Raw genomic sequence first — 26,994 nt, forward strand, 5'->3', positions numbered from 1 at the left:
GAGATTCAGAAAAAAAATAACTTATGTTACTAATTATGTTTTTCATCAAATGACAGGTCCATGGTTCCTTCAAAAACTCACACTGTTCACCTCAAGAGAGAAATCAGAATTAAAGGGGGTTGGTGTTTTTCTGTTTATGTTGGTTTGGATTGTATCTTAACCATTTTTATCTGTGAAATAGTATAGAATGATCAAATGTCTTATGTAGGATCCATGGGAGGGGGAAGGTAATGAACCAATCCAAATAGCTGACCAACTCATCAGAATTATACAATGCTACTTTATTGTTGCAAAATGTGCAAGATGCCTGAATATTTAGCACATCATTGATGTTTTAATCCCCATTCACACTCACATAACATACAGCTAAGATACCAGTTTAGCATACCTGTATGGCTGAAGGTAAAAGACTGCTTTTAAGAAGTACACATATTGACTTAATGTTATATCTCTCTAGCTCTAATCAGCCCCAGGTGTTGACTTTTCAGTATTCTGTTTTATATCTCCTATGCCTGGCTAGATGCCATTCCTGGATGGATTCTTCAGCCTCACATTTATGAGAATGATGACTGAAATGAGTCCTTGTTATAAGAATCTGAAAACTGTCTTGCCAGATTTCTAATTAGCATCACTGTCTTACAGCAGAATGATATTTCATAGTGCCATTCTGTTCATTTATATTCCCAGCCACGTTTAGATCTCTTACCCAGCCTTGGCCCTTAACCAATTATTTTGACCTCATTTTTGTTATTCATAGCTGCTGTTTTGGAGTTCCTATGTTTCTCCAGTCTTCCTTTTCAAAAATCACCAGTCTTTTGTTTATGCATTAGAATGACTGCCTATACCTTGAGTGCTATAGTTGGCATAATTTGCTAAATCTATGTGTGCTTATTCACCACAATTCTGAACAAATGAAAAAATAATATTCTATGTTTCTCTTTTCCTTAATGCACTGTTTGTTTGGATGACAGGAAACAGCTGATGGAAGAGTAGAGGTTGTACAACAGGGGTGTCAAACTCAATTTCATTGAGGGCCGCATCAGCATTGCGGTTGCCCTCAAGGGGCTGGGTGGGTGTGGCCTGGGTGGGTGTGGCCTACTGGGTGGGTGTGGCTAGAGTGTGTATGGCCTACTGGGTGGGCGTGGCCAGCTCTACGTCGTTCGCATCAAGAGTGCCTATGGGGGGCCTGGGCAGGAGTGGGACAGATCTGAGGGTCTCTGGCAGAAGGAGGGTCTCTGGGGCAGGGCCAAGGCAGTGGGGGCCGTTCCCTCACTGTTTCCAGGATGGCTTCACGGGCCACATGAAACCACTTTGCGGGCCGGATATGGCCCCCAGGCCTTGTGTTTGACATGTCTGTTGTACAATATCTACAGTTTTCCAGTTCATAGGAAAACCAAAGAATGAAAAAGATATTTCAAAATCAGCAGAATTTTGGTTTAAAGGGATGGAGGACATAAGGCCAATTTAGTTTTGAACCAAGCCAATTGGAGTTTTGAATGGGAATTTTCTTTTACTTATGTGACTGTAGGATGAGTGATTTAGAACTGACCCTTTCCTCTGAAATTGCCATTTGCTATCATTTAAAAGATTTTCACATAGTCTTTAATTATTCCAAAACCAGCTACACATTTGTATAATCCCAGACTGTTATCTATGTTCAGCTGCTGAGCCAATTTCCGACTGAATTTCTATTTATGTAAGACTACAATATCCATTTACTGCTCTGAAGCTATGTGAAGCTTGATTTATGAAGCTTTAATTTAATTAATATATACTTTCTTCCAAAAGACAAAGGTACTGTGGAAGCTTTGAATCTCTCCCTCATAAATATCAACCACATTTGGGATGATGGGAAATAATAGGGAAATGAATACAAAATGAAGGACATTGATTTAACGTTCTTTGCATTTACTCATTGGATGGCTAGGCCTGAAAGCCTATTTGTGCTCTCAGTATTTTGAGGTCATTGAAAATTATGTTGAGTTGTTTTCAACATGCTTTGGGGGAACTAGGAAATGAAAAGAGTAAGATATATACCGGTGCTTAGTTTTATGAAGAATCCAAGTGAAAATATTGCGTTAAAATTAATATTAAGATAAAATGAAGTTTTAATTTTCAAGTATGGTTCCAAGTAGCTAACATTTTTTTCTAGATTGCATTTGTGACAAATTGTTAAAATTTTAGAAGTATTGTTCCCAGTGTTATTGTGAGAATAAAATTACAGGAAACCCCTATGTAAATTTGCTTGAGTTTCTGGGGGGGGAATTAAAACTCTTGGAAAAAAAGTCCCCCTCTTGTTCCTATTTATATGCTTCCTAGTGAGTTTTTTTGCAATAGTGTTATTCATAATCTATTCATTGTTCCCGAATAGTCTCAGAGTTGTCTGTTCTGGACAATTTACATTTTTGGTAGTGTATTCCATATTTGACAGGACATCTGTGAGCTTGTCTGTGAGCCAAGAATATTGGTTATATTAAAATTGAAACCTGAGAAAATCTGTCCACCTGATTACTTGAGATGAGAGATTGTGTTTACTGCAGGACTTCCAAATTCTTTATTAGGTACACAGCACCACCCAGGAAGTGCCTCTATTGCTGGAATATTGACTGTACCATATGTGAATTTTATTGAAAATGTCATAGTTTCATTCAACTGGTCAAAGGAGGAGGAGACCCTTTTCCACTCTTTCTCTAGTGGAAGAGAACAGATCCTTCTGCAAATTCTGAGGCATCAGGTTGTACCAAGAATTGGTAAACACACTTTAAGTGTCTGAGTAGCAGCAGTGAAGAGAAATGGACTCTGAAATCCTGCAACACTACTTGCTCTTAAGTAAACTTTGTTAGCTTAGAAAATCAGCAGAAGAAACTTAATGTTTGAAACCTAGATTTTTAAAAGATTTGTTCTGGCATATTTTGTCAGAGTTTCAGGTTTGTCTGTAATAAATATTCTAAACCATCTAAACTGTGCTTAGGGAATCTCCTGCCAAGCCTAACAGAAAACTGAGAACAATTCAGAGGATGGACATTGGTATACTAGTTTTGCCTGAACTGGAGTTAGCTATTCAAATGATATTGACAGCCTCCTTGAGGTTATAAAATTGAACTCAGCAGGAATCATGTTAAGAGGGCTTTTCTTATTGTATAAATCGTAAATGTTATTATATTAGAATTTCAGGGTAAGAGTCTCTGAAGGACAAATTGAAGGGAAGGTAACTTTTGATTAAATTTTGATCTTCCTTGAGTTATTGACTGTTTTATGGGCATAAGCCCTTAAGTATATGAGTGGCTCTGGGAATTCAGTGAGTTTGGGGAGATTGTTTTCAAACTGATGTCTTAAGTTATTTTGGAAGAAAGACTGTTGTACAGTTTTAACAAAAATACAAGACAAGCAAATATGAAAAAGAAAAACTATGTAAGGATAATGACAAAATGAGAGTAACAGAGTAACCTATCATTTATGTTCATCTGCTTGAGTACTGGGAAAGGACACTGATGAGGTAAAGCAAAAATAAATATTCAGTCAAGAATTCATAGTTGCTGACATCTTAGATTACAGGAAAGACAGCAAACATATTTATTGCTGATTGTAAACCCTTTATAGACTTTTTGCACGAAACAGAAAAAAAATGTACTTTTGATTTGTGGTTTTGTTGATTAGAAAATATTAGATATTATTTATTATTTATTTTATTTATTCCATTTATATCCTGCCCTTCTCCGAAGACTCAGGGCAGCTTACAAGCTTAGCAGTAGCCTTCATTCTATGTATATGCCTGCTTATTAGGGCTTTCACACACACCCCCAAGCGGCATTATTACAAAGTCAGCTTAATTGCCCCCAACAATCTGGGTCCTCATTTTACCTACCTTGGTAGGATGGAAGGCTGAGTCAACCTTGAGCCTGGTGGGATGCGAACCTGCACTAATAATTGCAGGCAGCTGGTGTTACTTAAGGAGGCATTAGCCCACTGCTCCACCAAGGCTCTTTTATTAGAAGAAAGCTTTTTTGTAGCAATAGAGTAAGATATAATTTTGAAGTTGTATTTGCTGAAAAAGAAATTGGAAGCTTCTTCCTTTTCTTTTTGCATTTTATTCTTTCATTTGTTTCTATTTTCTTTTCTTTCTTTGTATTAGTTTTTGTTATTTTTTAATTTTATCTTCTTTTTAAAACATTTAGTAAAACTTTAGTAAAACTTATACAAAAAGTGTTCATGCTTGTTTTGCCATTTCATCAAATTATACACAGAGAGAGAGAGAGAAAGAGAGAAAGAGAGAGAGAGAGAACTCAGCTGACTTCAAAATGATCAGTTTCTTTGCCAAATGGGACTTTTCTGAGTACAATCTCTAAAAAGTCTTTGTCTATTGATAGTATCTTCTATATTTAATATGACACTCATTTTAGTTTCATTTGCACTGATTATAGAAATGCAGCTACAGAGTGTTAAAACAGTGATTTGTAATAGAATTTCTAATCAACAGGTTTAAGTTATTCAGCTGAAGATTCAAGATGCAGCAGATATATTGAATTCCTTAGCTTATTTTTATTCATTTTTTTTAAAAAAATATTTCTTTCTAGTTTACACCAAGTTCTAATGGATTTACAAAACCAGCAGCTCAGTGAGCTATCTGACTGGTTAACTAAAACAGAAAAAAGAACATCAAAGATGGAGTCAGAATCTTTGGGACCTGATCTAGAAGGCTTAAAGAGGCAGGTGGAAGAACATAAGGTAAGCTGTAGTTTTCAAAAGCCACATTAATTTTTAGCATTTCTTTGTATAAATGCCAGCACAGTACTATGTAAAAGCAATATTTATATAAAATGAAATACCTTGTTTTGAAATTCTAATATAAAAAATACCACGACTTTGGAGCATTGCACAGAAATAGATTTTGTATTAATAAGATAAGGATGATATAATTTTATTTACTTATTTTTCTTTCATTATTTGCATAATAAAAAGTATTCTGGAATGATAAGAGGAAAGGGAATTGCAATATGCTGTTTATTGCAAAATACAATAATAATGTTTCTGATTTTATTATTCCCTAATTTCCTTCTTTTGCTATCTTATGCTTTCTTTTTAAAGTACCCCACTAGCTAATCAGCACTATTAGTTATTATAATTGGGATTTCTAATCTCATTAGCAGTGTTGTGACTTTGTGTTGCAGCCCCCAAGCACAGTGAAGTATTCAAGCTCAGTACCTGCCTTTATATACAAAAGATGAAGTATTTTTGAAAAATGAATTTAATTATAAAAGCAACGCGCCAGCACAAAATGAACAAAAGAACTGGATAAAAGTGTTTCTGTTGTGCATTTATGTTGTAGTCAAAGAAGTTTTCTTATACACACAGAGAGAGACCATTAATTCTGATTAATAAAATCTCACATGTGCTTTAATAGATATTAATAGATATTAATATTGTATATGATGCTATCTCTATTTCTACTTTTTTGTACTTATTCTTAGCATCATGTATAACTGATTAAGGGTTGTGATAGATGACCTTCCATGGATGAAATATATATTTTTAATGAAACACTTGATCCTGGAGTTATTTGATAGAGTCAGAATGTCTGAATTCTTCTAGGCATTCCAAGTATTTACCAGTTTGCCATGCAAACTGTGAAGTAGGATTGTGCCTGCTAGTTATGCCTGACATAAACCTGAAATAGCCTTTGGGTATGCAATTCTGGTACCTGTAAGTTGGCATTAAAATGAAAAACAGAAAATGTACATTCTTTGTTACGTGCTTAAGATGATCATTTCCAGAAAACCTGCTTGTTTATCTGCATTGATAGGTAGCCTCTTTTTATTAATGGTACATCCATGCAATCTAGACCAACAGATGAAGTCCTGTGATGTTGATTAAATTAAAATATCTGATGCATTATGTAAAATGTATGATACAAAATATTTTCATGTTTTATCAGCTGCATGTTGCTATAATATTTTGTTTTTTACCTGCTTTTTTGGTTTTTTATTATTATTTTTATTCTAGTGTTTTATATACTTTGACTTAAAATGTTGAGTTAAACATATCCAAGCATTCAAAAGCTAGCCAACAAAATTATTTCAGCTTTGCATAATATTCATGCAATTAATGTTAACTATTTAGATTACCTTGCTAGGCCCCAAACATGGGGCAAATCTTTATTTCCTGTTTTCAGCCTTATCTCAAAGGCCATCGAACAGGCTGTAGTCACACCGGACAGTTCATATATTTGTGTAAATTACTAACAAAGAATTAAGGGAGACTAAGATGCATTTCTGACTCTTTAGTCTTCATCAGTCAGTCATACCCTTCTGAGATTCGAACCTGTGTGTGTGTGTATATATATATATATATATATATATATATATATATATATATATATATATATATATTTAAAATGATGCATGGTTTGGTGGCCTGACTCCCTTTCTATAATAAGACTCAAAGTGCAGAAGTCGGTCTACATCATACCCTATATTAAAAAAATGGATCTGTTCTAATAAATGCAAATTAACCATATTATTTGAACTATGAGAGTTAAAAAAATCCTCTAGAGGAATATATATATACCTTTTCAAATGCTATCCTTTTGAAATATTGTTTTTTTTAAAATGCATAGAGCATAGTACAATTTTTAAAGAGTCCTCTAGAAATATATATTTTATTGAGTCATTTATGCTTGTAATAATTTGACTTTTAATGGAACCATAAATGTAAAACACATTCAAAGAGGCTGTTCAAGTCTATATGTTGCATAGAACATGAATAAATAAATAAGGATGCTGCATAGTTATACCAAAAATGAATCTCATAGCTAAAAAACAATTATTATTAATTTTAAAAACTGCAATCCTATTCTTCTATGCTCAGAATTTTTCCTACCTTTGGTGGGGCTTATTTCTGGCAAGTGTGATAGTTTTCATCCTTTAAGAATTGAGGAAAAGAATAATAAGGCTCTGTAAGGAGTGGATTCATGCATTTAATAGTTGTTGTTTTTTTTTAAATTTTCCACTTGTGGCTCTCTTAAGTTGATAGAAATATATCTATGTTTAATGTAATAGAAATTATACAAACTATGGTTCATTGTGTGTTTTGGCATAAATTTTTGAGTGAGGTCTTTGTTATAGTTGTAACTAATAATGAATGCCTGTTCCTATGGCTCTAAATAGCTCAGTTCATAGAAAGGAAAACAAGCTGTCCTTGTGTTATTTTTTAACATTTTTTTTCTTTTTCATTATAGATTCTTCAAGAAGACTTAGAGAAGGAACAAGTTAAGGTTAATTCACTCACTCATATGGTAGTTGTAGTAGATGAAGCTAGTGGAGATAGGGCCACAGTTGCATTAGAACAACAACTTCAGGTAATTGCTAAATTAAGATTGCTATATGATTCCATGCATGTTCTTCCTATATCTAAATAATACTGAAAATATATATTTTTATGGTAAATGACAGGTAAAAATGTTAATATTATTTAAAACTGAATTGGTCACTCTGATGTAGGTTTATGTTAAACAAGTATTCTCCCAGCTACCATTCAGGGAAGAAGTGTCAGATATGTGCCACCATTATTTCAACACAATTCAGCGATACTCAAATGAATGACTGAATAATTTATTATTATTAACTATTATATATTCCTGTTATATATTAACTTTCATATATTCCTGTACACTTTTATTTTTCACTTGCCCTTTCCATACAATTTTACTAAAAAAAGATCTCCCCTCCAAATATGTAATTGACATTACAATCAAATTTAAAAATATGCACAGTAGGAAAAATCACTTGAATATACAGTAATGCTGTGATAATTTCAGTGAACCTGGAATTCATTGATACAGTAATTGGTTATGGTTTATCATGTCAGATTTAACTGTGAATATGGGTGCATGCTGTCATTAAGGTAAGCCCACATTGTAAGAACAATGAATACAATAAGTGAAGCATTGCTTTCATTCTGATAGCTAATTTTGAAGCTGTTACAGGAAACAGTGTTTTTTAACCTATAATTAAAATTTCTAAATTAATATAGTCTCTTGATCATTGTACTTCTTTCAATATTTGCATCTTATTAAACTGTTGATAAATGATTTTTACACTACTGTACTTGCTTCTATACTTGCTGTATTTCAGTTATTCCTTATTTTGTTTTTGCGTAGTAGAAGTTCTTTTAACAAGAAATTAGAAAAGTACTGTATCAAATCAAGTGTTAATCTGATTTTGTATCATTTGACTTCCTGCTGATTGCTAGAATAATGGAGGACAGTTCTAAAGAATTCAAAATATTTTATTTTGGTCACTGACAAGTTACACAAGATATATATAAATGTTGTGTTACTAGGGAAAAAAACCCTAACAACTAATAGCTGTATTTCCTTCAGGAATTGTCTGAACTAGAATTGTCTCAAGTATATATATTTTTAAAAGGAAAAGACAAAAACAGTAAATTCTCACCAAGTCCTGTTGACTGCATTAACATGCCCATGTTTTTTGTCCATATTGCTTTCTTGCATGCTCTTTTTATGCTTTCTATTCTACATATAATTAATAATTAATAGTGTCCCTTTCAATTTATGATCAGATCCAACTCTACTTATCTTTTTTTTCAGATGGGTACATTTGGCCAAATAATACAATGTAGAATGAGTTGCCCTCAGATGTCTTGTACTTCCGCATCTCATTGGACTTCTGAAGGGCCATAAAAATCTGGCTTTCTAGGAATGCATTTAGTGGTGCAGAATTTCAGCTTGCCCTGAAATTATGTCTTAGATGTATAATAATAGTATTATCGTCACTGACATAATCCCATCAATCAGTTGTAAAAGGCAGCTTAACTTGTAGCAGCTTACATCCTGTGGTGGTAGCTTTAACACTATCAAACCACCTCTGCCTATCCCAGGGCCTTGGAAAGGACTCAGAAGGTAGATAAAAATGCCATATCCAGCCTAAATATCTGGCTGATTGTAAAACCAACCACAATAATGTAGCCATAAAATATGAATTGAAAGATTCTAACGTTGTTGTTAGTTGCGAAGTCATGTCTGACCCATCGCGACCCTATGGACAACGTTCCTCCAGGCTTTCCTGTCCTCTACCATCTTCTGGAGTCCATTTAAGCTCACACCTACTGCTTCAGTAATTCCATCCAGCCACCTCATTCTCTCTCGTCCCCTTCTTCTATTGCCCTCAATCATTCCCAGCATTAGGCTCTTCTCCAGTGAGTCCTTCCTTCTCATTAGGTGGCCAAAGTATTGGAGTTTCAGCTTCAGGATCTGGCCTTCTAAAGAGCAGTCAGGGTTGATCTCCTCTAGGACTGACCGGTTTAATCGCCTTGCAGTCCAAGGGACTCGCAGGAGTCTTCTCCAGCACCAGAGTTCAAAGGCCTCAATTCTTTGGCACTCAGCCTTTTTTATGGTCCAACTTTCACTGTCATACATTGCAACTGGGAAGACCATAGCCTTGACTATATGCACTTTTGTTGACAGGGTGATGTCTAACAGTATTAAAGGCTAAATAAAAAATATGAAGTCTGGTATAAATGAAATGTAAAATAGTTATTAACTTCTTAATGTTAATGTCATTATTTTAGCATTTAGGAAACCGTTGGGCAGCAATCTGTAGATGGACAGAGGACCGTTGGTTTATTCTGCAAGATGTTCTTCGAAAATGGTTGCAATTTATTGAAGAACAGGTTAGGTATATCTATTTACTCTTTGCTTTATAATGTTTAATATGCAGTCTTTCTAAATGGTTTTTTTTAACTTTTAGGGTGTTTTGGATAAATGGTTTGCTGAAAAGGAAGAATTTGTGACTACTATCAATACTACCGATTTTAAAGACCAGAAGGAAATGTTGGAAAATCTACAAAAATTGGCTGTATGTTTTGTGTATATTTCTCATTTTTCCTCCCAGTTTTCAACATTTGTATCACATATTTCAGCAGAGGACTTGTAAATGACCCAATCAACTAGCTTTAATCAATTGGAAGCCAAATGATGAAAAAGTGTACTATAAGGTTTCTGGCCTTATATAAACTTACGCTAAAATTAATGTACTACATGCCCTCTTACTGAAATAATGCTAATATTGCAATAGATTCTGTTAGCAGATAATTAATATTGATGATGTTCCAAATAATTTGCCTAGAGCTAAGAGAATAAAGGGTCTGTTACTCTATTTAGGATTAGTTACAGATCTAATTCATACTTGCAGAGAAAGAACAATCAAAGCCATCAATAGGTCTTAGTGATGGTTTTTAAGTCCTTACATGGCATGGGTCCGGAATACCTCGGGGATCACCTGCTGCCGGCGTCAACTCCCCTCCGCCCCATGCGTTCCCACAGAGAGGGCCTCCTCAGGGTGCCTCCAGTCAGAGAATGCTGGCTGGTGGCCCCCAGGGGGAGGGCCTTCTCTGTGGGCGCCCCGGCTTTGTGGAATCAACTGCCGGTTGAGCTCCGGATGGCACCGGATCTCCGCTCCTTCCGGCGCGGGTTAAAGACCCACCTGTTTGAACTAGCTGGCCTGGCCTGATGGGGAGTTAATTTGGGTTTTAAATATTTGTATATTTTATTGTTTTATCTTGGGCATTAATTTAATTCTATTTTAAGTTTTGTAGTCTTGTATTTTTATTATATGCCCTGTTCACCGCCCTGAGTCCTTCGGGAGAAGGGCGGTATAAAAATTTAATAAAACTAAACTAAACTAAAACTAAGGTATGGTTTTCTGTTTTAAAAAATCAAATTTAGATTTGGGTTATTTCCCTTCATTGTTGCCCACTTCCCTGAAATAACAGTGGCTATGCAATAATATACCCTGAAATAAAACCAGCTCAAACTTTAAAAACCAAGAGCTACAGTAAGAGCTGTTGTTTTATTTTAATCTTTGAATGTCATATTCATCTCTATACTGTATGTCTTTATATTGGTGCCAAAGCAAGTGAAAGAAAAACTATCATGCAGATATATTGAGAAATGGCCACTGTTATATAAGTGATTAATATAAATAAAAGCAACCTGTGCAGTGATGAATATATAGAAAAGCTTTGAAATTAATATGGTTTTTTAATAAGGTACACTTTAGGATAATACTTGTATAATTAGACATTGACGTGTCTGAGCCTTTTTCTTGTAATAAAGCAGAAATATATATTTTAAAGTTTTTGTCATCTGATTGTTCAGATTAATTAACAGGTATGAGACAGCTGGTTTAAAATTGCTACCTAGGGTCCCTACCGACACACACACTAACTACAAATTTAATGTTCATTAAACTATGTCACAATTGGAGACCAAAAATGGTGACCATCTGTCAGCATAATCTTAAGCATATGTTGTTTCACTAATTTAACTTCATGCTATGACATGAGAAAAATTTTATAACATAAAATGTACATTTATCCATATAAATCCTCAAAGTTTTAGAACAGCACAAGCCCCAGAAAGCTAAATATCAGCAGGCAGTTTACAAAACATTGTCTCTGGGCTGCTCAAGTGAGTTTTTTTGCAGAGAAAGGGAGAGCAGATGGTTTACTTGGACTTTAAAATGTATTCCCTGAAGTTTATATGTTTAGATTATACTGTGTGCCAACACTTTTACATTTATTTGTAGCAAAATTGTCAAGGTGTTTTAAAGGTCTGGAACCATATCAAAATTGTTTTTAATATAGCACAAATGTTTTGCTGGTAGCAATGTTTTATTACAAAAATTGTAAAAGAAATAGAATAAGCCTACCATAAAAATGAGGCACAGGAATGCTTATTATAGTACAGAAACTTGAAGGGGACAACTATGTGCAATAGTTTTTGCTCTGCTTTGCTTATGCTTAGCTGGCCTTATAAGGCAGTTCTACATGTTGCCAGTTACATAAACAGTATGTCTGAGAAATGGGGTGAAGGGATGACTTTAGAAGTGGAAGTAGCAAAGACATGATGATGATGATGATGATGATGATGATGATGATGATGATGATGATGATGATGATGATTTATTAAATTCATGTGTTGAATGACTCTCAAAAACTCTGGATAGCCATTTGATGAACAATCTATTCAGAAGAGCCATGTTGGCACAGTGTTTAAAATGCAGTATTGCAGGCTAATTCTGCTGACTGCCGACTGCCAGCAGTTCGGCAGTTCGAGTCTCACCTGCTCAAAGTTGAGTCAGGCTTCTACCCTTCCAAATTGGTAAAATGAGGACTCAGGTTGATGGGGGCAATATGCTGACCCTGTGAACTGCTTAGTGAGTGTTGTAAAGCACTGTGAAGGGGTATATAAGTTTTATTGCTATTGCTATTCAGGTATTCACTTATGATGTCAAATACAGCAAAAGCAGCAAAGATATGCTATTTTATACCCAGTCATGGGCCATAACTCATTCTCAACACACTTTGCTTCTCTTTGAAATTTCTGAAAGGGTTTTCACAAACTTACTGAATATCTGTATAGATATCCTAACAACATTTCTCACAATCTGAAATTACAATTTCCCCCTGATTTTTCAGCTTCAAAAGTGTGACACTTTAATTACCAGTTCATTATTCTAAATTCAATGTTGCCCTCTGAACCAGAATGATAATGTGAATCCCACATTCCAAAAATAATGAAAGATCTCAATTAGTTTATATTATTGAAAGATATGAAGAACAAAATGAATATTTGCAAAACTCCAAAGCACACATTAGGTTACAAGAATTTTGTCTTCTAGCATAAACATAAGCAACCTTATTCTTACAGATGTTGTGGACCAGAAAACTAGAATTCATTATTTGCTAAACTGCATAGAGTTCATGGTTGTCCAAAACAACTGAGATTGCTTAATTTTGTTCTAGGTTCACATTGTCTAATATCCCCATCTTCCATCAGATGCCCTTATGTTCTCTTCATTTCTATAGATGAAAAAGTATGAGGCATTGAGGAAAAAAACATTGATATAAAATGTCTTGCCTTTTGATGCTGACTAACTCATCAGGATGATTATAAAATAAAATTGTTGTTGAATAACATCTATTTTCAAGAGTTTCTCTCTTATTCTGAATTATTCTGAACCAACATAAAGGCACATGCAGAGACCTGTACACCAGACCTTTTCTAATTAGTTTTATTTGGTGCCATGTATATTTTGAAGATTTTAAAACCTGAGCAGTTTAGGGCAGGACAGTAGTCAAAATTTCTTAATAATTTTACCAAAACAAATGTTTACAATTAGCATGTACAACATATTCTATTCTTCACTTAGTACAAGAAGCAAAACTGAAAACCTTAACAGTGTACATGAGTAGAGTTTTTAGATAAAATAAATGCATACATAAAACATTAGGCCACAATTGTTGATAATGAATGCTATAGTTTACAGTTTATTGCTCATGGAAAGTAATGTCTCACTTTACATACTGTATAATAAGATTGTCCATTCTAGATTTTTTGACAGGTTGTGTGGCATATTTACTAATTACATTAATATAACCAACACATTTATTTCTGGGTGCAGTAATACAATTGTTTCATTTAACATTTTAAGTTGTTATTTTCATTTATTTTTCAAGTATCTTTTGGGAACTAATTAGTCTAAAGGTCATGTGAAAATAATAGCATTACAGTTTGCATGCAAATTAATGATGTGCTTGCATGAACTAATTTTTAATATTACGGTAGTTATAATATTCAATTGTGAAAATATGCAGTATGATGATAATATATTAGAATTATTTAACTCTAACAAATTCTTCTTTATTCTGCTAAAGGGAAGATCCAAAAGATAATTTTATAAGGATCAACTAAACTAACAAAAGCATATGGAAGTTTGTTGCTTGGAAAAAAATGCCAAGTTAGCTTGTATCATTACTTCTGATAGGTTAATATGTTGTTTTTTGCCACGTTACTTTTACAGATCTTGAAAGGAGAATTGGAAATCAAGAGACAATCTATGGATAAGCTGAATTCCCTCAGCCAGGATCTTCTCTCAGCAGTAAAAAGTAAAGGATTATCACACAAACTGGAAGGGTGGCTACAAAACATTAGTCAGCGCTGGGATAGTTTGGCACAGAAGCTGGAAGGCAGTTCCAAGCAGGTTTGTCAAAACTGTTAGCCTGATAGTTAATGACAGTCAAATCATTACCACCTCATTGTTGAATCATTTCTTAGCCATGATGTTTGTTCTTACATAAATAAATGCTTTATTTCCATCTTACACACTATTTATCAAAACCAACTTTCAACTCCATATTCACAAAAGTATTTCCTGTTTTTAAGTGACATTCTTAGCTCTAAATAAATGGAATTAAAAAAATAAATGGAATTTAAAAAATAAAAATAAATAAATCACAAACTTTAAACTCATATATTTGACAATTACTTAATAAAGAGTCAAAATTTGGTCTGCATGCTCCTGTCCAAACTAAAATTATATTTTTTTTGCCTATGAATAACATTCCAAATTGTTTCCCTCTTTTCTTTTTTTGCTTCTGATAAAATGTGGGACCAATATAGGATAGCTTAGACTTGTGATTTCTTTAATCCTAATAAAACTTCCTAGATTCTTCATGTATCATGACAAGGGTCCTATCAGATTCCTCTTTCTTCTCCTTAGAGAAAAGATGCATAAAGATGAAAACTTACTAAGCATCTAAGTTCAGACTTACTGGAAACTTTCAGTGCAGAATAGAAAATACTGAAACAGTGAAATAATAGAAAATACTTGTAGCTCAGGTTTTAGCTTTTGGCAATGGTTTTCTCTCTGAGCTATTTTTCTAATATTTTTATTATCAATTATCAATATTATTGGTGATAATAAACAACACCAGTTTGATTGGGAAAGAACAAAAATCATTGGGCATGCCAATACCCGCCACACACATGAATTTATTGAAGCCTGGTATTCTACCAAAGGTACGCGGTGGCTCAGTGGGTTAGGATGCTGAGGTTGTCGATCAGATGGTCGGCAGTTTGGTGGGTCGAATCCCGAGTGCCGCGTAGCAGAGTGAGCGCCTGTTACTCGTCCCAGCTTCTGCCAACCTAGCAGTTCAAAAGCACGTAAACATGCAAGTAGAAAAATAGGGACCACTCCGGTGGGAAGGTAACAGCGTTCCGTGCGCCTTTGGCGTCTAGTCATGCTGGCCACATGACCACGAAGACATCCTCGGACAAGCGCTGGCTCTTCGGCTTTGAAACGGAGATGAGCACCGGCCCCTAGAGTCGGAAACGACTAGCACGCATTGTTGTGACTCAGGGCCAGCCTGTGGGTCCGACAGCCGGCTCCGATGTATCGGATGACTCGGATGAGGGGGAGGGAAACGAACCGGCTGATGATGGTTTGGAGGCTTTGCAGAGCCCTCAGCCGGGGACCTCTTCTCAGCTGCGTGAGCCCGAGAGTGCGGAGGAAGATGACCCACAGCTGGCCCTGTTCAAGGACGCCCGACGCAGGAGGCAGTCGAGCAGGAACAAACGAAGAAAGGCTGTGGGACTCCTCGGGAGGAGGCACAGGGAGACCATGCCCTGAGCTCTCTATAAAAGGAGTGTTTGGGAAGGGGCTGGTTGCTGAAAGCAACTTTTCCGCTTGAGAAGACAAGCTCTAGTGTTTTTGTTAACTGCGTAATTAAATCTTGGCAGATGCCTTTTAGCCTTGGACGCTCTCCAGTCTCTTCTTTCTGAATAGGGGTTTGCCTTACTACAAGGCCAGAAGAGGGCTGGTTCAGAACAGTTTGCTTTCAGCCACCCACCCCTTATTACTACGATGGAGCAGCTTCTTGCCGAGAATGCCCAGCTCACCCAGCAACTCACTTTCCTGGCAGCTCAGGTGGCTCAACTGCAAGCTCAGGTACATGCTGCACCCTCACCCAGGAGGAAATGTCAGATAGCTATGCCGGATAAATTTGCTGGTACTCCAGAACTGTTTCCTGCCTTCTTGGGACAATGCCAGCTTTTTATCAGCGTGAGAGCAGCTGATTTCCCCACTGACCGAGATAAGGTGGGATTCGTGTTGAGCCTCCTGTCGGGAGATGCAGCTCGTTGGGGCACGCCTCTGTTGGCACAGCCTAGCCCTTTGTTGGATAACTTTGGGGGGTTTTGTGACCATATGCGCCTCATGTACGAGGACCCGATTAAGGCGCAGACTGCCACCCGACGCCTGAAAGCTTTGAGGCAGGGTCAGCGCCCTCTACAGGCCTATATCAGCGATTTCCGGCTGCTTAGCCAGGATTCCGCCTGGAATGAGGCTGCGCTCGTGGATGCCTTTCAGGATGGCTTGTCAGAGGAGATGTTGGATGAGCTGGCCCGCGTGGACATTCCCTCAGATCTGAATGGGCTGATCCATCTTTGTCTGCGGATCGATGCCCGGCTGCAGCAGCGAAAGAGTCGCCGTGCCACCCCACAGACCCCTGCCGCCCCTGTTGTGCGTGAGCCCCCAGTCCAGAGGGAGGAGCCAATGGAGCTGGGTGCCGCCAGGTCCCGTCTATTGGTGACGGAAATGGACAGACGACGATCGGAGGGGTTGTGTTTTTACTGTGGGGACCCTGGACATTTGGCTGCTTCTTGTCCAAAGAAGCGTCAGCGGGCATCAGTGACCAAGCCGGCCCCGAGAAAGTCCCCTGCTTTGCTGTCGGGAAACGGCCCGAGCCCGATCTAGTCGGTGTGATAGATCGGACGACCCACCACGACCACGCCGAGCGACGCCATTCCGATGGTGCCTGTGAACCTCCACGGCATTTGATTTTGGAGGCACGACTGATCCTTCCTGGCAAGCCAGAGGGGATTCCGGTCCATGCCTTAATTGACTCTGGGGCTACCACTAACTTTATGGACTCGGCCTTCGTGGCCAAATGGGCTGTTCCTCAGTGTCCGGTGGATCCGCCCATGCTAGTGGAGACTATTGATGGTCGAGTGCTCCTGTCCGGGCCTATTACGGCCGCCACGCAACCAGTGAGTATGGCTATCAGTTCCCATGTGGAGGCCATTCAGTTCTACATCACTTCGGATCTGCACTTCCCCGTGGTCCTGGGACTGGCGTGGCTCCGGGCGCATGATCCACAGATCTATTGGTCTCAGAACTTGGTCACCTTCCCAAGTTTGCAGTGCGTGGACCACACCCGCCATATCTGTGCCGGCCAGGTGGAGGGCTCCCCAGGAGTTTCTTTGCCTCCCGAACTGTCCGACTTTGCTGATGTGTTCAGCGAGTCAGAGGCGGACCAATTACCCCCGCACAGGCCCTATGACTGTTCCATTGATCTAGTCCCTGATGCGCCTCTCCCAGTGGGGCGTTTGTATTCCATGTCGGAGCCCGAGTTGGCTGCACTGCGGGACTTCTTGACAAAGAATTTGGCTCGTGGTTTCATCCGGCCCTCGTCCTCGCCAGTGTCTGCGCCCGTGCTCTTCGTCAAAAAGAAGTCGGGTGAGTTACGGCTCTGCTGTGACTACCGGAAACTCAACGCCATCACGGTGCGTAACCGCTACCCGCTGCCCCTCATCCCCGAGCTCTTGGACCGACTCCGGGAGGCTAAGATCTTCACGAAACTGGACCTGCGTGGAGCTTACAACCTCGTCAGGGTTCGGCCGGGTGATGAGTGGAAGACGGCATTTGGTACTCGCTATGGACATTTCGAGTACACGGTGATGCCGTTTGGCCTGACCAACGCCCCTGCTGTGTTTCAGCATTTTATGAACGACATCTTTCGAGATCTGTTGGACCAGTTTGTCGTGATTTACCTGGACGACATCCTGATTTACTCCCCGTCACGTGAAGCGCATCATCAGCATCTCCGTCAGGTCCTGCAGCGCCTCCGGAAACATCGGCTGTTTGCCAAGTTGGAGAAGTGCCAGTTTTACCAGGTGACCATCGATTTCCTGGGTCATCGCATTTCTCCTGAGGGCATTGCCATGGAATCGAGTAAAGTTGAGTCGTTGCAGAGTTGGCAACCCCCACGTCGCGTGAAGGATGTTCAGCGACTTCTTGGATTTGCCAACTACTATCGGACATTCATCCCTGGCTTTGCTGCCTTGACAGCCCCCCTCACCCGGCTCCTGCAGAAGAAGACTCGGTTCCAGTGGAACGCCCCCGAACAACAGGCGTTCCAAGCTTTGAAGGACGCCTTCATGAAGGAGCCCATCTTGAAGCATCCTGACCCGCAACGGCCGTTTGTCGTGGAGGCGGACGCCTCCGACATTGCCATTGGGGCCATGTTACTCCAGGCAGCGACGCCCAACGGTACCCTTTTCCCTTGCGCGTATCACTCTCGGAAATTGAACCCCTCGGAGCGCAACTATACCATCTGGGAGAAGGAGCTGCTGGCCATCAAGGCGGCGTTCGAGGCTTGGAGGCATCATCTGGAGGGGGCGCGGCATCAAATCGAGGTCCGGACGGACCACAAGAATCTGGAAAGCCTGCAGACCGCTCGGAATTTGAACCAACGCCAGATCCGGTGGTCCCTCTTCTTTGCGAGGTTTGACTTCCGGGTGCGGTACATACCAAGCGGGCACAACCAGAGAGCGGATGCTCTGTCCAGGAAGCCCGAGTACACCCGAGTGGAAGACAAGCTTCCGCCCAGGACAGTGATCCCCGTCGAGTCTTTTGCTGCGGTGCGGGAGCCGGTGGATATACGGGCTCGGATCCGGGAGGCGCAGCAGCAGGAGGCGTGGGTGGCTCAGCGGAAGGAAGAGGTGGGGCCAGATTCGCCTTGGTCGGTCACGGATGGACTCCTGTATTATCGTGACCGGCTCTATGTTCCAGGAGGGCCACTCAGGGGACTCGTCCTCAGCCAGTGTCATGATAACCCGGCTGTGGGGCATTTTGGCCTGTTCAAGACTCTGAACCTGGTCTCCCGTACCTTCTGGTGGCCCCGAGTCCGACACGATGTCCAGTCTTATGTCACCTCCTGCGTCCCATGCAGGCAGGCCAAGTCAGCGACAGGGGCCCCGCCTGGTTTACTGCAGCCTTTGCCAACGCCCAAGAGACCCTGGGGGGCTGTGTCCATGGACTTTCTGACGGATCTACCCCCATCCTCCGGCTTCACGACAGTGTTTGTGGTGGTGGACATGTTGACCAAGATGGCGCACTTCATCCCCTGTCGCGGCTTACCGTCAGCTCGCGCCACTAGTCGCATGTTCATCCAACAGGTGTTCCGGCTGCACGGCCTTCCCGATAGGGTCGTCTCCGATAGGGGGGCCCAGTTTACAGCCCGCTTCTGGCAGGAGTTGATGCGGGCGTTGGACATTAAGGTTTGCCTCTCGTCCGCGCATCATCCTCAGACCGACGGGGGTACCGAGAAGGTCATCGGCATCTTAGAGCAGTATCTGCGCTGCTATGTTAACCTGCAGCAGGACAATTGGGTGGACTATTTGGCCATAGCCGAGTTTGCCTTTAACAACTCGCAGCACACCTCCACGCAGATGACACCGTTCTTGGCCAACGTGGGTTATCACCCCAGGTTTTTCCCCCTTTCTCCCGTGGACTCACCGGAGCCGGCAGCGAACGAATTCATGGCGGAATTACAGGCGATCCATCGGTTGGTGCGACGGCAGCTGGAGAAGGCCAAGGCCGACTACAAGAGGTTCGCCGATCGGTCGAGAAGGGATACGCCTCCATTATTGGTGGGGGATCGGGTCTGGCTGTCCACCAGGAACCTACCATCCACTCGGCCGGCGAGGAAGCTGGACCACCGTTACCTTGGACTGTTCCCAGTCGAGGCCGTCATCAACCCGGTCGCCTATCGTTTAACTCTGCCACGTTCCCTGCGCGTGCACCCCGTCTTCCATCGGTCCTTGTTGGTCCCCGAACAACCGGCTTGTCCACTTCGCCAAGCGGAACCTCCCCCATCAGGACCTCGTGATGGCGACAGCACCCCCGAGTACGAGGTCGCCAGCATCAGGGATTCCCGCTGGCTGAAAGGTCGCTTCCAGTACCTGATCGAGTGGAAAGGGTACGGGCCGGAGGACTTCACATGGGAAGACGCGACCGCCGTTCATGCCCCTGCGTTGGTGACTGCTTTTCACGAACAGTTCCCATCCCGACCGCATCCGGATCGGCAGACCCGGGGGAAGGGCCCTGCGGTGCGGGATAGTGTTGTGACTCAGGGCCAGCCTGTGGGTCCGACAGCCGGCTCCGATGTATCGGATGACTCGGATGAGGGGGAGGGAAACGAACCGGCTGATGATGGTTTGGAGGCTTTGCAGAGCCCTCAGCCGGGGACCTCTTCTCAGCTGCGTGAGCCCGAGAGTGCGGAGGAAGATGACCCACAGCTGGCCCTGTTCAAGGACGCCCGACGCAGGAGGCAGTCGAGCAGGAACAAACAAAGAAAGGCTGTGGGACTCCTCGGGAGGAGGCACAGGGAGACCACGCCCTGAGCTCTCTATAAAAGGAGTGTTTGGGGAGGGGCTGGTTGCTGAAAGCAACTTTTCCGCTTGAGAAGACAAGCTCTAGTGTTTTTGTTAACTGTGTAATTAAATCTTGGCAGATGCCTTTTAGCCTTGGACACTCTCCAGTCTCTTCTTTCTGAATAGGGGTTTGCCTTACTACAAGGCCAGAAGAGGGCTGGTTCAGAACACGCATGTGCGGGGGAACCTTTACCTTTACCTTTATTCTACCAAAGGAGTAATTAACAAGCATCTAATCTAGATCAAGCATATGAGTAGGTAAGAAAGCAGACCATTCGACCTACCAATCAACAAGAGAACCAATCAGCTCCTCACAATTTAAATATAGCTCCAAACGAACAACCAATCACATGACCAACTGACCACACTGGCACACAAGACATTTATAAGCTAAGGAAAATAGGGCAAGAAAATGATGTTACCTTGTTTCATAATGAAACATTCAGAAACTAAATTGAAACATGCTTGGAGAGCAAACTACTGTCAAAATACTGAAACAGTGGCAGAACTTAAAGCTATGGAAGGCAGGAAACTTAGAACAGACAGCTGGGCTTGGAAAGATCCTTGGAATGTGGACGTGTATGCCAAGATCTATATACTACTAAAACTCCTGATGCCATTTAATGGTTCTTCGTTTGTCCATTTGTAAAATTCAGTTAAGACAAGTCATACATCATAACATTTAAAAATGGATTAAGGTACTTCGGGTCTGCTAACTTAAAAGAATTGGTACAAAATCCTGGACCCATTATTCCCATGGAATTGAAATTTCAAGTGTCTTCATACCGATTGTATTTACAAAGTTGTGCTCACTGCAGTATTGCCAAGGTTAGCTATGATCATATGATCATGATTTCTGATACTTCCTGCCAGCTTCCTACAAGCAAAGTCAGTGGGGAATCCCGCACAAAGTCAGAGGTCGCTCCTGTTCCAATGCATTTTTTCCTGCCCATAGTCATTCTATTTCTTTGTTTAGGCAAGTAATATCTCTAGAAGCATGACCCAATAAGTCATGGATTATTAGGAAAGTCAAATCACACATAGAATGTTCCCTGTGGACTATAGTAGCCTTCTACACATGTGGGTCTATACTTTCTATTTTATTTAGTTTTGGTCTGCTTGAATGTTATATCTGTAGCTATCAGAGATACCTTGTTGATGCAGGACACAAATAATTGCAAATAGGCTTAGAAGTGATGTTTTATTTATTGGCTGAAAGATATAACAACTACATTTTTTTTCTCTTTGCATAAATGCTTTGATAGTCAGAACAAGGAGTTTTCAAAAGTCTAAATTGTAACTTGGAGAACTCTGCATATAGAGTATTTGCACATCCTTGTTCAAATCTTTCAAAAGTTGTATATAAAACAACCCATTTTATTTGCAATCTACATTTCCAGAAGTCTGATTGTATTTTCAATAAGTCCTGTTCAAACATGTGATTTGATATAAATATTATCTGATTGGTTAGTGATATCACAATTATTAAGTCTGAAATTGTGTTATACCATTTAAATAATTTTGGGAGATGGGCTATCTATTTTACAAGGATAGGGGATTTCTTGGTGCTATGTGTAAACACGTCTGTTCTGAGAAGTATTTGATATTGAAATCATGACTGATACCAAGATAAATTGGTACTTAAAAGCCATGGGAGATTTTCTGGTTAATAATAAGTTTATACTTGAAATATTTTAGGCTTACAATAATACTGGTTCCCTTACATTTTGAGGATTCTTCCCTGAAAGTCAAAACTCAGTAATTTTCCAGGATATGATATAGCCATAAGTATGAAAATTACCAAATATAGTCTTAGATTATCCTACATTGTTAATACTAACTTTTCACTATAAAGGTGAAAATGTAACTGAGTATGACTCATTTTTTGAAGTACCATAATTTAAAATTTTCTACAATTGATGCATTGTGATCTTAGGCTTTCTAGGATAGGAATGATTAACTAGAGCGTATACACATCTGTACAGAATATGAACAGAAGGGTTTTGGTGCTAGGTGGAGAGATGAATGACTAGATAGATGATAAGTGGATCCTGCTCTGAGAATTATGAAAGCTGTAGAAAGAATCCTTCCATGTCCTGCCTTTTGTTGTTTTTGTTGTTGTTTTACTAGAAGACAAAGGAATAATTGTTTTAACATGGAAGAAAGAATCTTTAAATGGCACCAGCAATACACCTTTTTCCACTGAGTTCTCTAAAATAATAACTTCAGTAATAAGCATGGAAACAGAAAATAAGATGAAATGTTCGTGTAAACTTAACAGATTTTTAAAAAAAATCTTTGTTTTTTTTAAAAAAACACTTGCCTTTTCTCTGGTGAAGTAGCAATCTTAAAAAGGGGCATGGGGGAGAATCCAAATAGGTATATTGTATAATTTCCCTTCCAAAATTAAACCTTTGCATTTTTTGCTTGTGCTTTACTTTGTACAAAATGTGCTACAAATTCATTCTGTTTGCTTCTCATTTTAATATTGACTTTTCCATATGTCTTATTCATCTAGCATGAGTCAGATAAAACAGTTGGGTTGCGTTTCAACACAGTGTTGTTTCATTCTGAAAGTCACGAGCAAGAAAGAACAATTTCTCTTTATTCTCTATTGCTACTTTAAACATCTTAATTAAAGCCTTTCAGCCAATGTGGGACCTCTGCTTTAATACTTCTCTCACAGATCTCACAGGCGGTTGCTGCCACTCAAACATCACTAACACAGACCACAGTAATGGAGACTGTGACTATGGTGACCACCAGAGAGCAGATTCTGGTTAAACACGGTAAAGAGGAGCTCCCACAAGTGCCACCTCCCAAGAAGAGGCAAATTGTTGTGGATTCAGAAATTAGGAAAAGGTGAGAACTAAATAAATGAAAACACCATTGTCGAATGTTTTTTGAAACCATCAATACTTGATATATTATGTTTCCTTTTTTTAATATTAGGTAGGTTTTGTTTTGTTCTGTGGAGGATTTTATAGTAGGGATAGGCAGCTTTTGTAATTAATAAATGGAAGTTCTGTTTTCTACATACAGAAACTTTATCTGAAAGTTAATACAAACTGTGTACCAGATTATTTACTGAAGTTATACTACACTATTTATACTTTTACTTTTTTATTATTTAGGTAACCACTGCAGGCATCAAAGATTGCACAGTCAATAAATGGCCACAGAATTCCTCCTTACCAAAACTAAAACAAAAATGATTGCAGAGATAAAGAGTACATTTTTAAAAAGGACAAAATACATTATTTATATATTATATAGTTATCTCTTTTTTTCAGAGTTATAGTTGCATTTCATTTTGTTCCAACAATCCTGTGGTAAAGATTGAGCTGAGAGAGAGCCCCCATATCTCTCACTGAGCGCTCTGAAAAATGTCTGAATAATAACAAGCCTGAAAAATAACATTTTTCTCCCTCCCCCCCCCAAATTGACTCTTTGATACACAAGCATTAAGCCAATCTCAGCTCAAATAGTTAAGTAAAGTTGAATCTGCTGACATGAAAAACCACCAGAAAATCTTAGGGCTGTAGACTAGACTGGGAAATAGAAAAAAAAATTGCGGAGAACATGCTCATTGCTTTGTATTTCCAAGCTTTAATATTTTGCTGTGATAGACTATTTCAGAAAAAAAATCATAACACAATATATGTTATCACTAACATATATTCCAGTGATAATAATTTTTGTGCGATTTTTGCAGTATGTTGTAAACATGTAACAATAATATTTTAAAGCCTAAAATCAGGAAATAAAAATTAACATGAGTGCAAGATGCTTTATCCTGATGTTACTTTAATTTAGTTTAGAATATTTAGTGAAACGTTCTTTGTCCTTTTTTAAAAAAGTGCCATAAAGTGAGCAGGTCATTGTTTGTTTTTCATTCTGTCTTAATTAACATCATAAAATGAAACAATAATGCACAGAAATAAATGTAAGGGGGTGAGAAATATACAGTAAACTACAAAGGAAGATTTGCTCAAAATATAAGTATTCCTCAAATTATGACAGTTTACTTACTTCACATTTACAACACATAACCCCAAAAGTACTTATGATCCCAAATTATGTATGTTGCAGCATCACAGTAGTCATTCACCCTTATGACCAACTGTGGATATGCTTGCAACATGCCCTCTCCCTATTTCCCTCTCATCCTGCCCTGCCAGGTCTCCTCAGGCCTGCTTTGCTAGCTCACTGTGTTTCATGTGTTCCTCCCCACCCCATCACCATTTGCTTGGTTATCTTTCAAAGATCTCCAGAGCTCCAGAATAGACTGGCCACGTGGCAGAAAAGCAGCTGTCTTTTTCTCAAATGTTTTTGAACCAAGTTTCACCTAATCTGTGCTTTTCCTGCCTGTGTAAAACCTTGTTTTTCTCCACATTAAATTTCATTTTCTTGGATAGGGCCCATTGTTCAAGACTGTCAAGATCTTTTTGGATCCTGAGCTTGTCCTCCAGAGTGTTAGCTGTCCTGCCAGCTTAGTGTCAGCTGTAAATTTGATCAGTTCCCCTTCTGTTCCCTCATCTAAGTCATTTATGAAGCTATTGGAAGAGTACTGAGCCTAAGACGGAACCTTGTGGTGCCCCACTGCTTACTTCCCTCCATGTAGATGTGGTACTATTAAGGACGACTTGTTGAGTATAGTTTGTCAGCTAGTAACAAATCAATCTGGTGGTGATGTTATCTATCCCACATTTTCCTAGCTTACCAAGAAGTAGGTTGTGGTCTACTTTGTCGAGTGCCTTGCTGAAGTCTACGCATACTATGTCCACAGCATTTCTCTTGCCTACTAATTTAGTCACTTTAACAAAGAATTAAATCAGATTGTTTTGGCTTAATCTGTTTTTAACAAACCTGTACTGGCTTTTAGTTATAACTTTATTTGTTTCTAGATGTTCACTGATCTGTTTTTTGACTATCTTTTCCAGTATCTTCTCAGATATTCATGTTAGGCTGATTGTTCTGTAGTTTTCTGGGTCTGGTTCCTCCCCCCTCTTTTTTTGAAGATGGGAACTACATCAGCTATTTTCCAATCCTCAGATAATTCCTCGGTGTTCCAGGATTTTTTAAAGCTATGGTACAATGGTTCTGAGATAACATTTGCCAACTCCTTCAGAACTCTGGGATGCAACCCATCAGGTCCCAGTGATTTATATTCATCAAAATCAGACAAATTTTCTCTTATCATTTTCTTGTTTATTTTAATTTTTTATTTCTAGTCTGTCTTTTACAGTTACATTTTTGGTAGGCTGGGCTATAATTTCTTTTTATTTATTTATTTATTTATTATTTATTTTTGGGACTTATATGCCGCCCTATCTCCCAAAGGACTCAGGGCGGCTTACAACAATAAAAAAACAACAATACAAAAATTAAAAACAAATTAAATAACAGCCCCAAAATAAATTAAGTACAGTTAAAAATTAAAACATATTTAACATCATCAATCCAGGTCAGCCTGATGAAAGAGAAAAGTTTTGAGGTCGCGGCGAAAGGACCGGAGGTCCGGGGCCATCCGAAGCTCAAGGGGAAGCTGGTTCCAAAGGGCTGGTGCTCCCACAGAGAAGGCCCTCCCCCTGGGGGTCGCCAGCCGACATTGTCTGGCCGACGGCACCCTGAGGAGGCCCTCTCTGTGTAAGCGCACTGGGCGATGGGAAGTCGTCCCCGGTAGCAGACGGTCCTGCAAGTATCCCAGGCCTAAGCCATTTTTGTGTGAAGACTGATACAAAGAATGAGTTAAACGGTTCTGCTTTCTGTTTGCTGCCTGTTGCTTCCTTACCATCTTCTGTCTTAAGTGGACCTACTGTTTCTTTGACTTTTTTCTTGTTATTTAATGTTCAAATAAACTTTTTTTTATTATCTTTGACTTTTGTTGCAAGTCTTTGTTCATTCTGAGCCTTTACTTTCTTGACTTCATCTTTGCAGATTTGGACTATCTGTTGATACTCTGCATAGTTTTGTGTCCCACTTTCCATTGTTTATACTTGTCCTTTTTGTCTTTCAGTTCATCAGAGAGATCTTTTTGAACTATACTGGGTTCTTTTTGGATTTCTTCTTTTTCTTTTTTAGTTGTATTGTGGTGGACTGGGCTTTTATGATATTTTTTCAGAGCTTCCTATGCTTCTTGAGTAGATTTTCATCCATGGAATTTTTCTTAGATTCTCTCTGAGTTTGTTAAAATCAGCTGTTTTGAAGTTTAGGACACTGGCTGGATTATGTTCTATTGCTTATGTTTGCATTATGTTGAATTCCAATATGATGTAGTCACTCTTACCCAAGGTTCTAGCAATTTCAACTCCCTCTATCACTTCTTCTCTATTAGTAAAAATTAGATCCAGTATAGCTTTTACTCTAGTTCCCTCCTCTACCTTTTGGATACAAAGTTGTCAACTAGGTTGGTTAGGAATCTGCTTGATCTCCCACTTGCTGCAGAGTTTGTCTCCCATTTGATATCAGAGTAGTTAAAGTCTCCCATTACTAGTGTGGTATATTTCCTACATACATTTGTTATGTAGTTCATCTATTTCATCTGCTTGGTTGGGTGACCTGTAATATAAGCCTATAGCAATGTCCTTCTTTTTTTTCCTTTTATATTGACCCATATGGATTCTAAGAGGTTTTCGTTG

General features: G+C 39.4%; 1 protein-coding gene across 7 annotated transcripts in view; it reads left to right on the top strand.

Annotated features, from left to right (window-relative positions):
* DMD (dystrophin) overlaps positions 1–26,994 on the top strand; it is a 906,062-nt gene that overhangs the window by 376,876 nt on the left and 502,192 nt on the right. For all 7 annotated transcript variants that reach the window (XR_014492555.1, XM_083362891.1, XM_083362889.1 and 4 more), the window contains 6 exons: positions 4,575–4,725; positions 7,235–7,354; positions 9,586–9,687; positions 9,765–9,872; positions 13,881–14,060; positions 23,040–23,215. Coding sequence is in view for 6 of the 7 variants with exons in the window: in XM_083362891.1 (XP_083219017.1) it covers positions 4,575–4,725; positions 7,235–7,354; positions 9,586–9,687; positions 9,765–9,872; positions 13,881–14,060; positions 23,040–23,215 (837 nt within the window). In the remaining variant the exon portion in view is untranslated. The remainder of the gene's footprint in view (positions 1–4,574; positions 4,726–7,234; positions 7,355–9,585; positions 9,688–9,764; positions 9,873–13,880; positions 14,061–23,039; positions 23,216–26,994) is intronic.

This window comes from Vipera ursinii (assembly GCF_947247035.1).
Source record: "Vipera ursinii genome assembly, chromosome: 4".
Lineage (NCBI taxonomy): Eukaryota > Metazoa > Chordata > Lepidosauria > Squamata > Viperidae > Vipera > Vipera ursinii.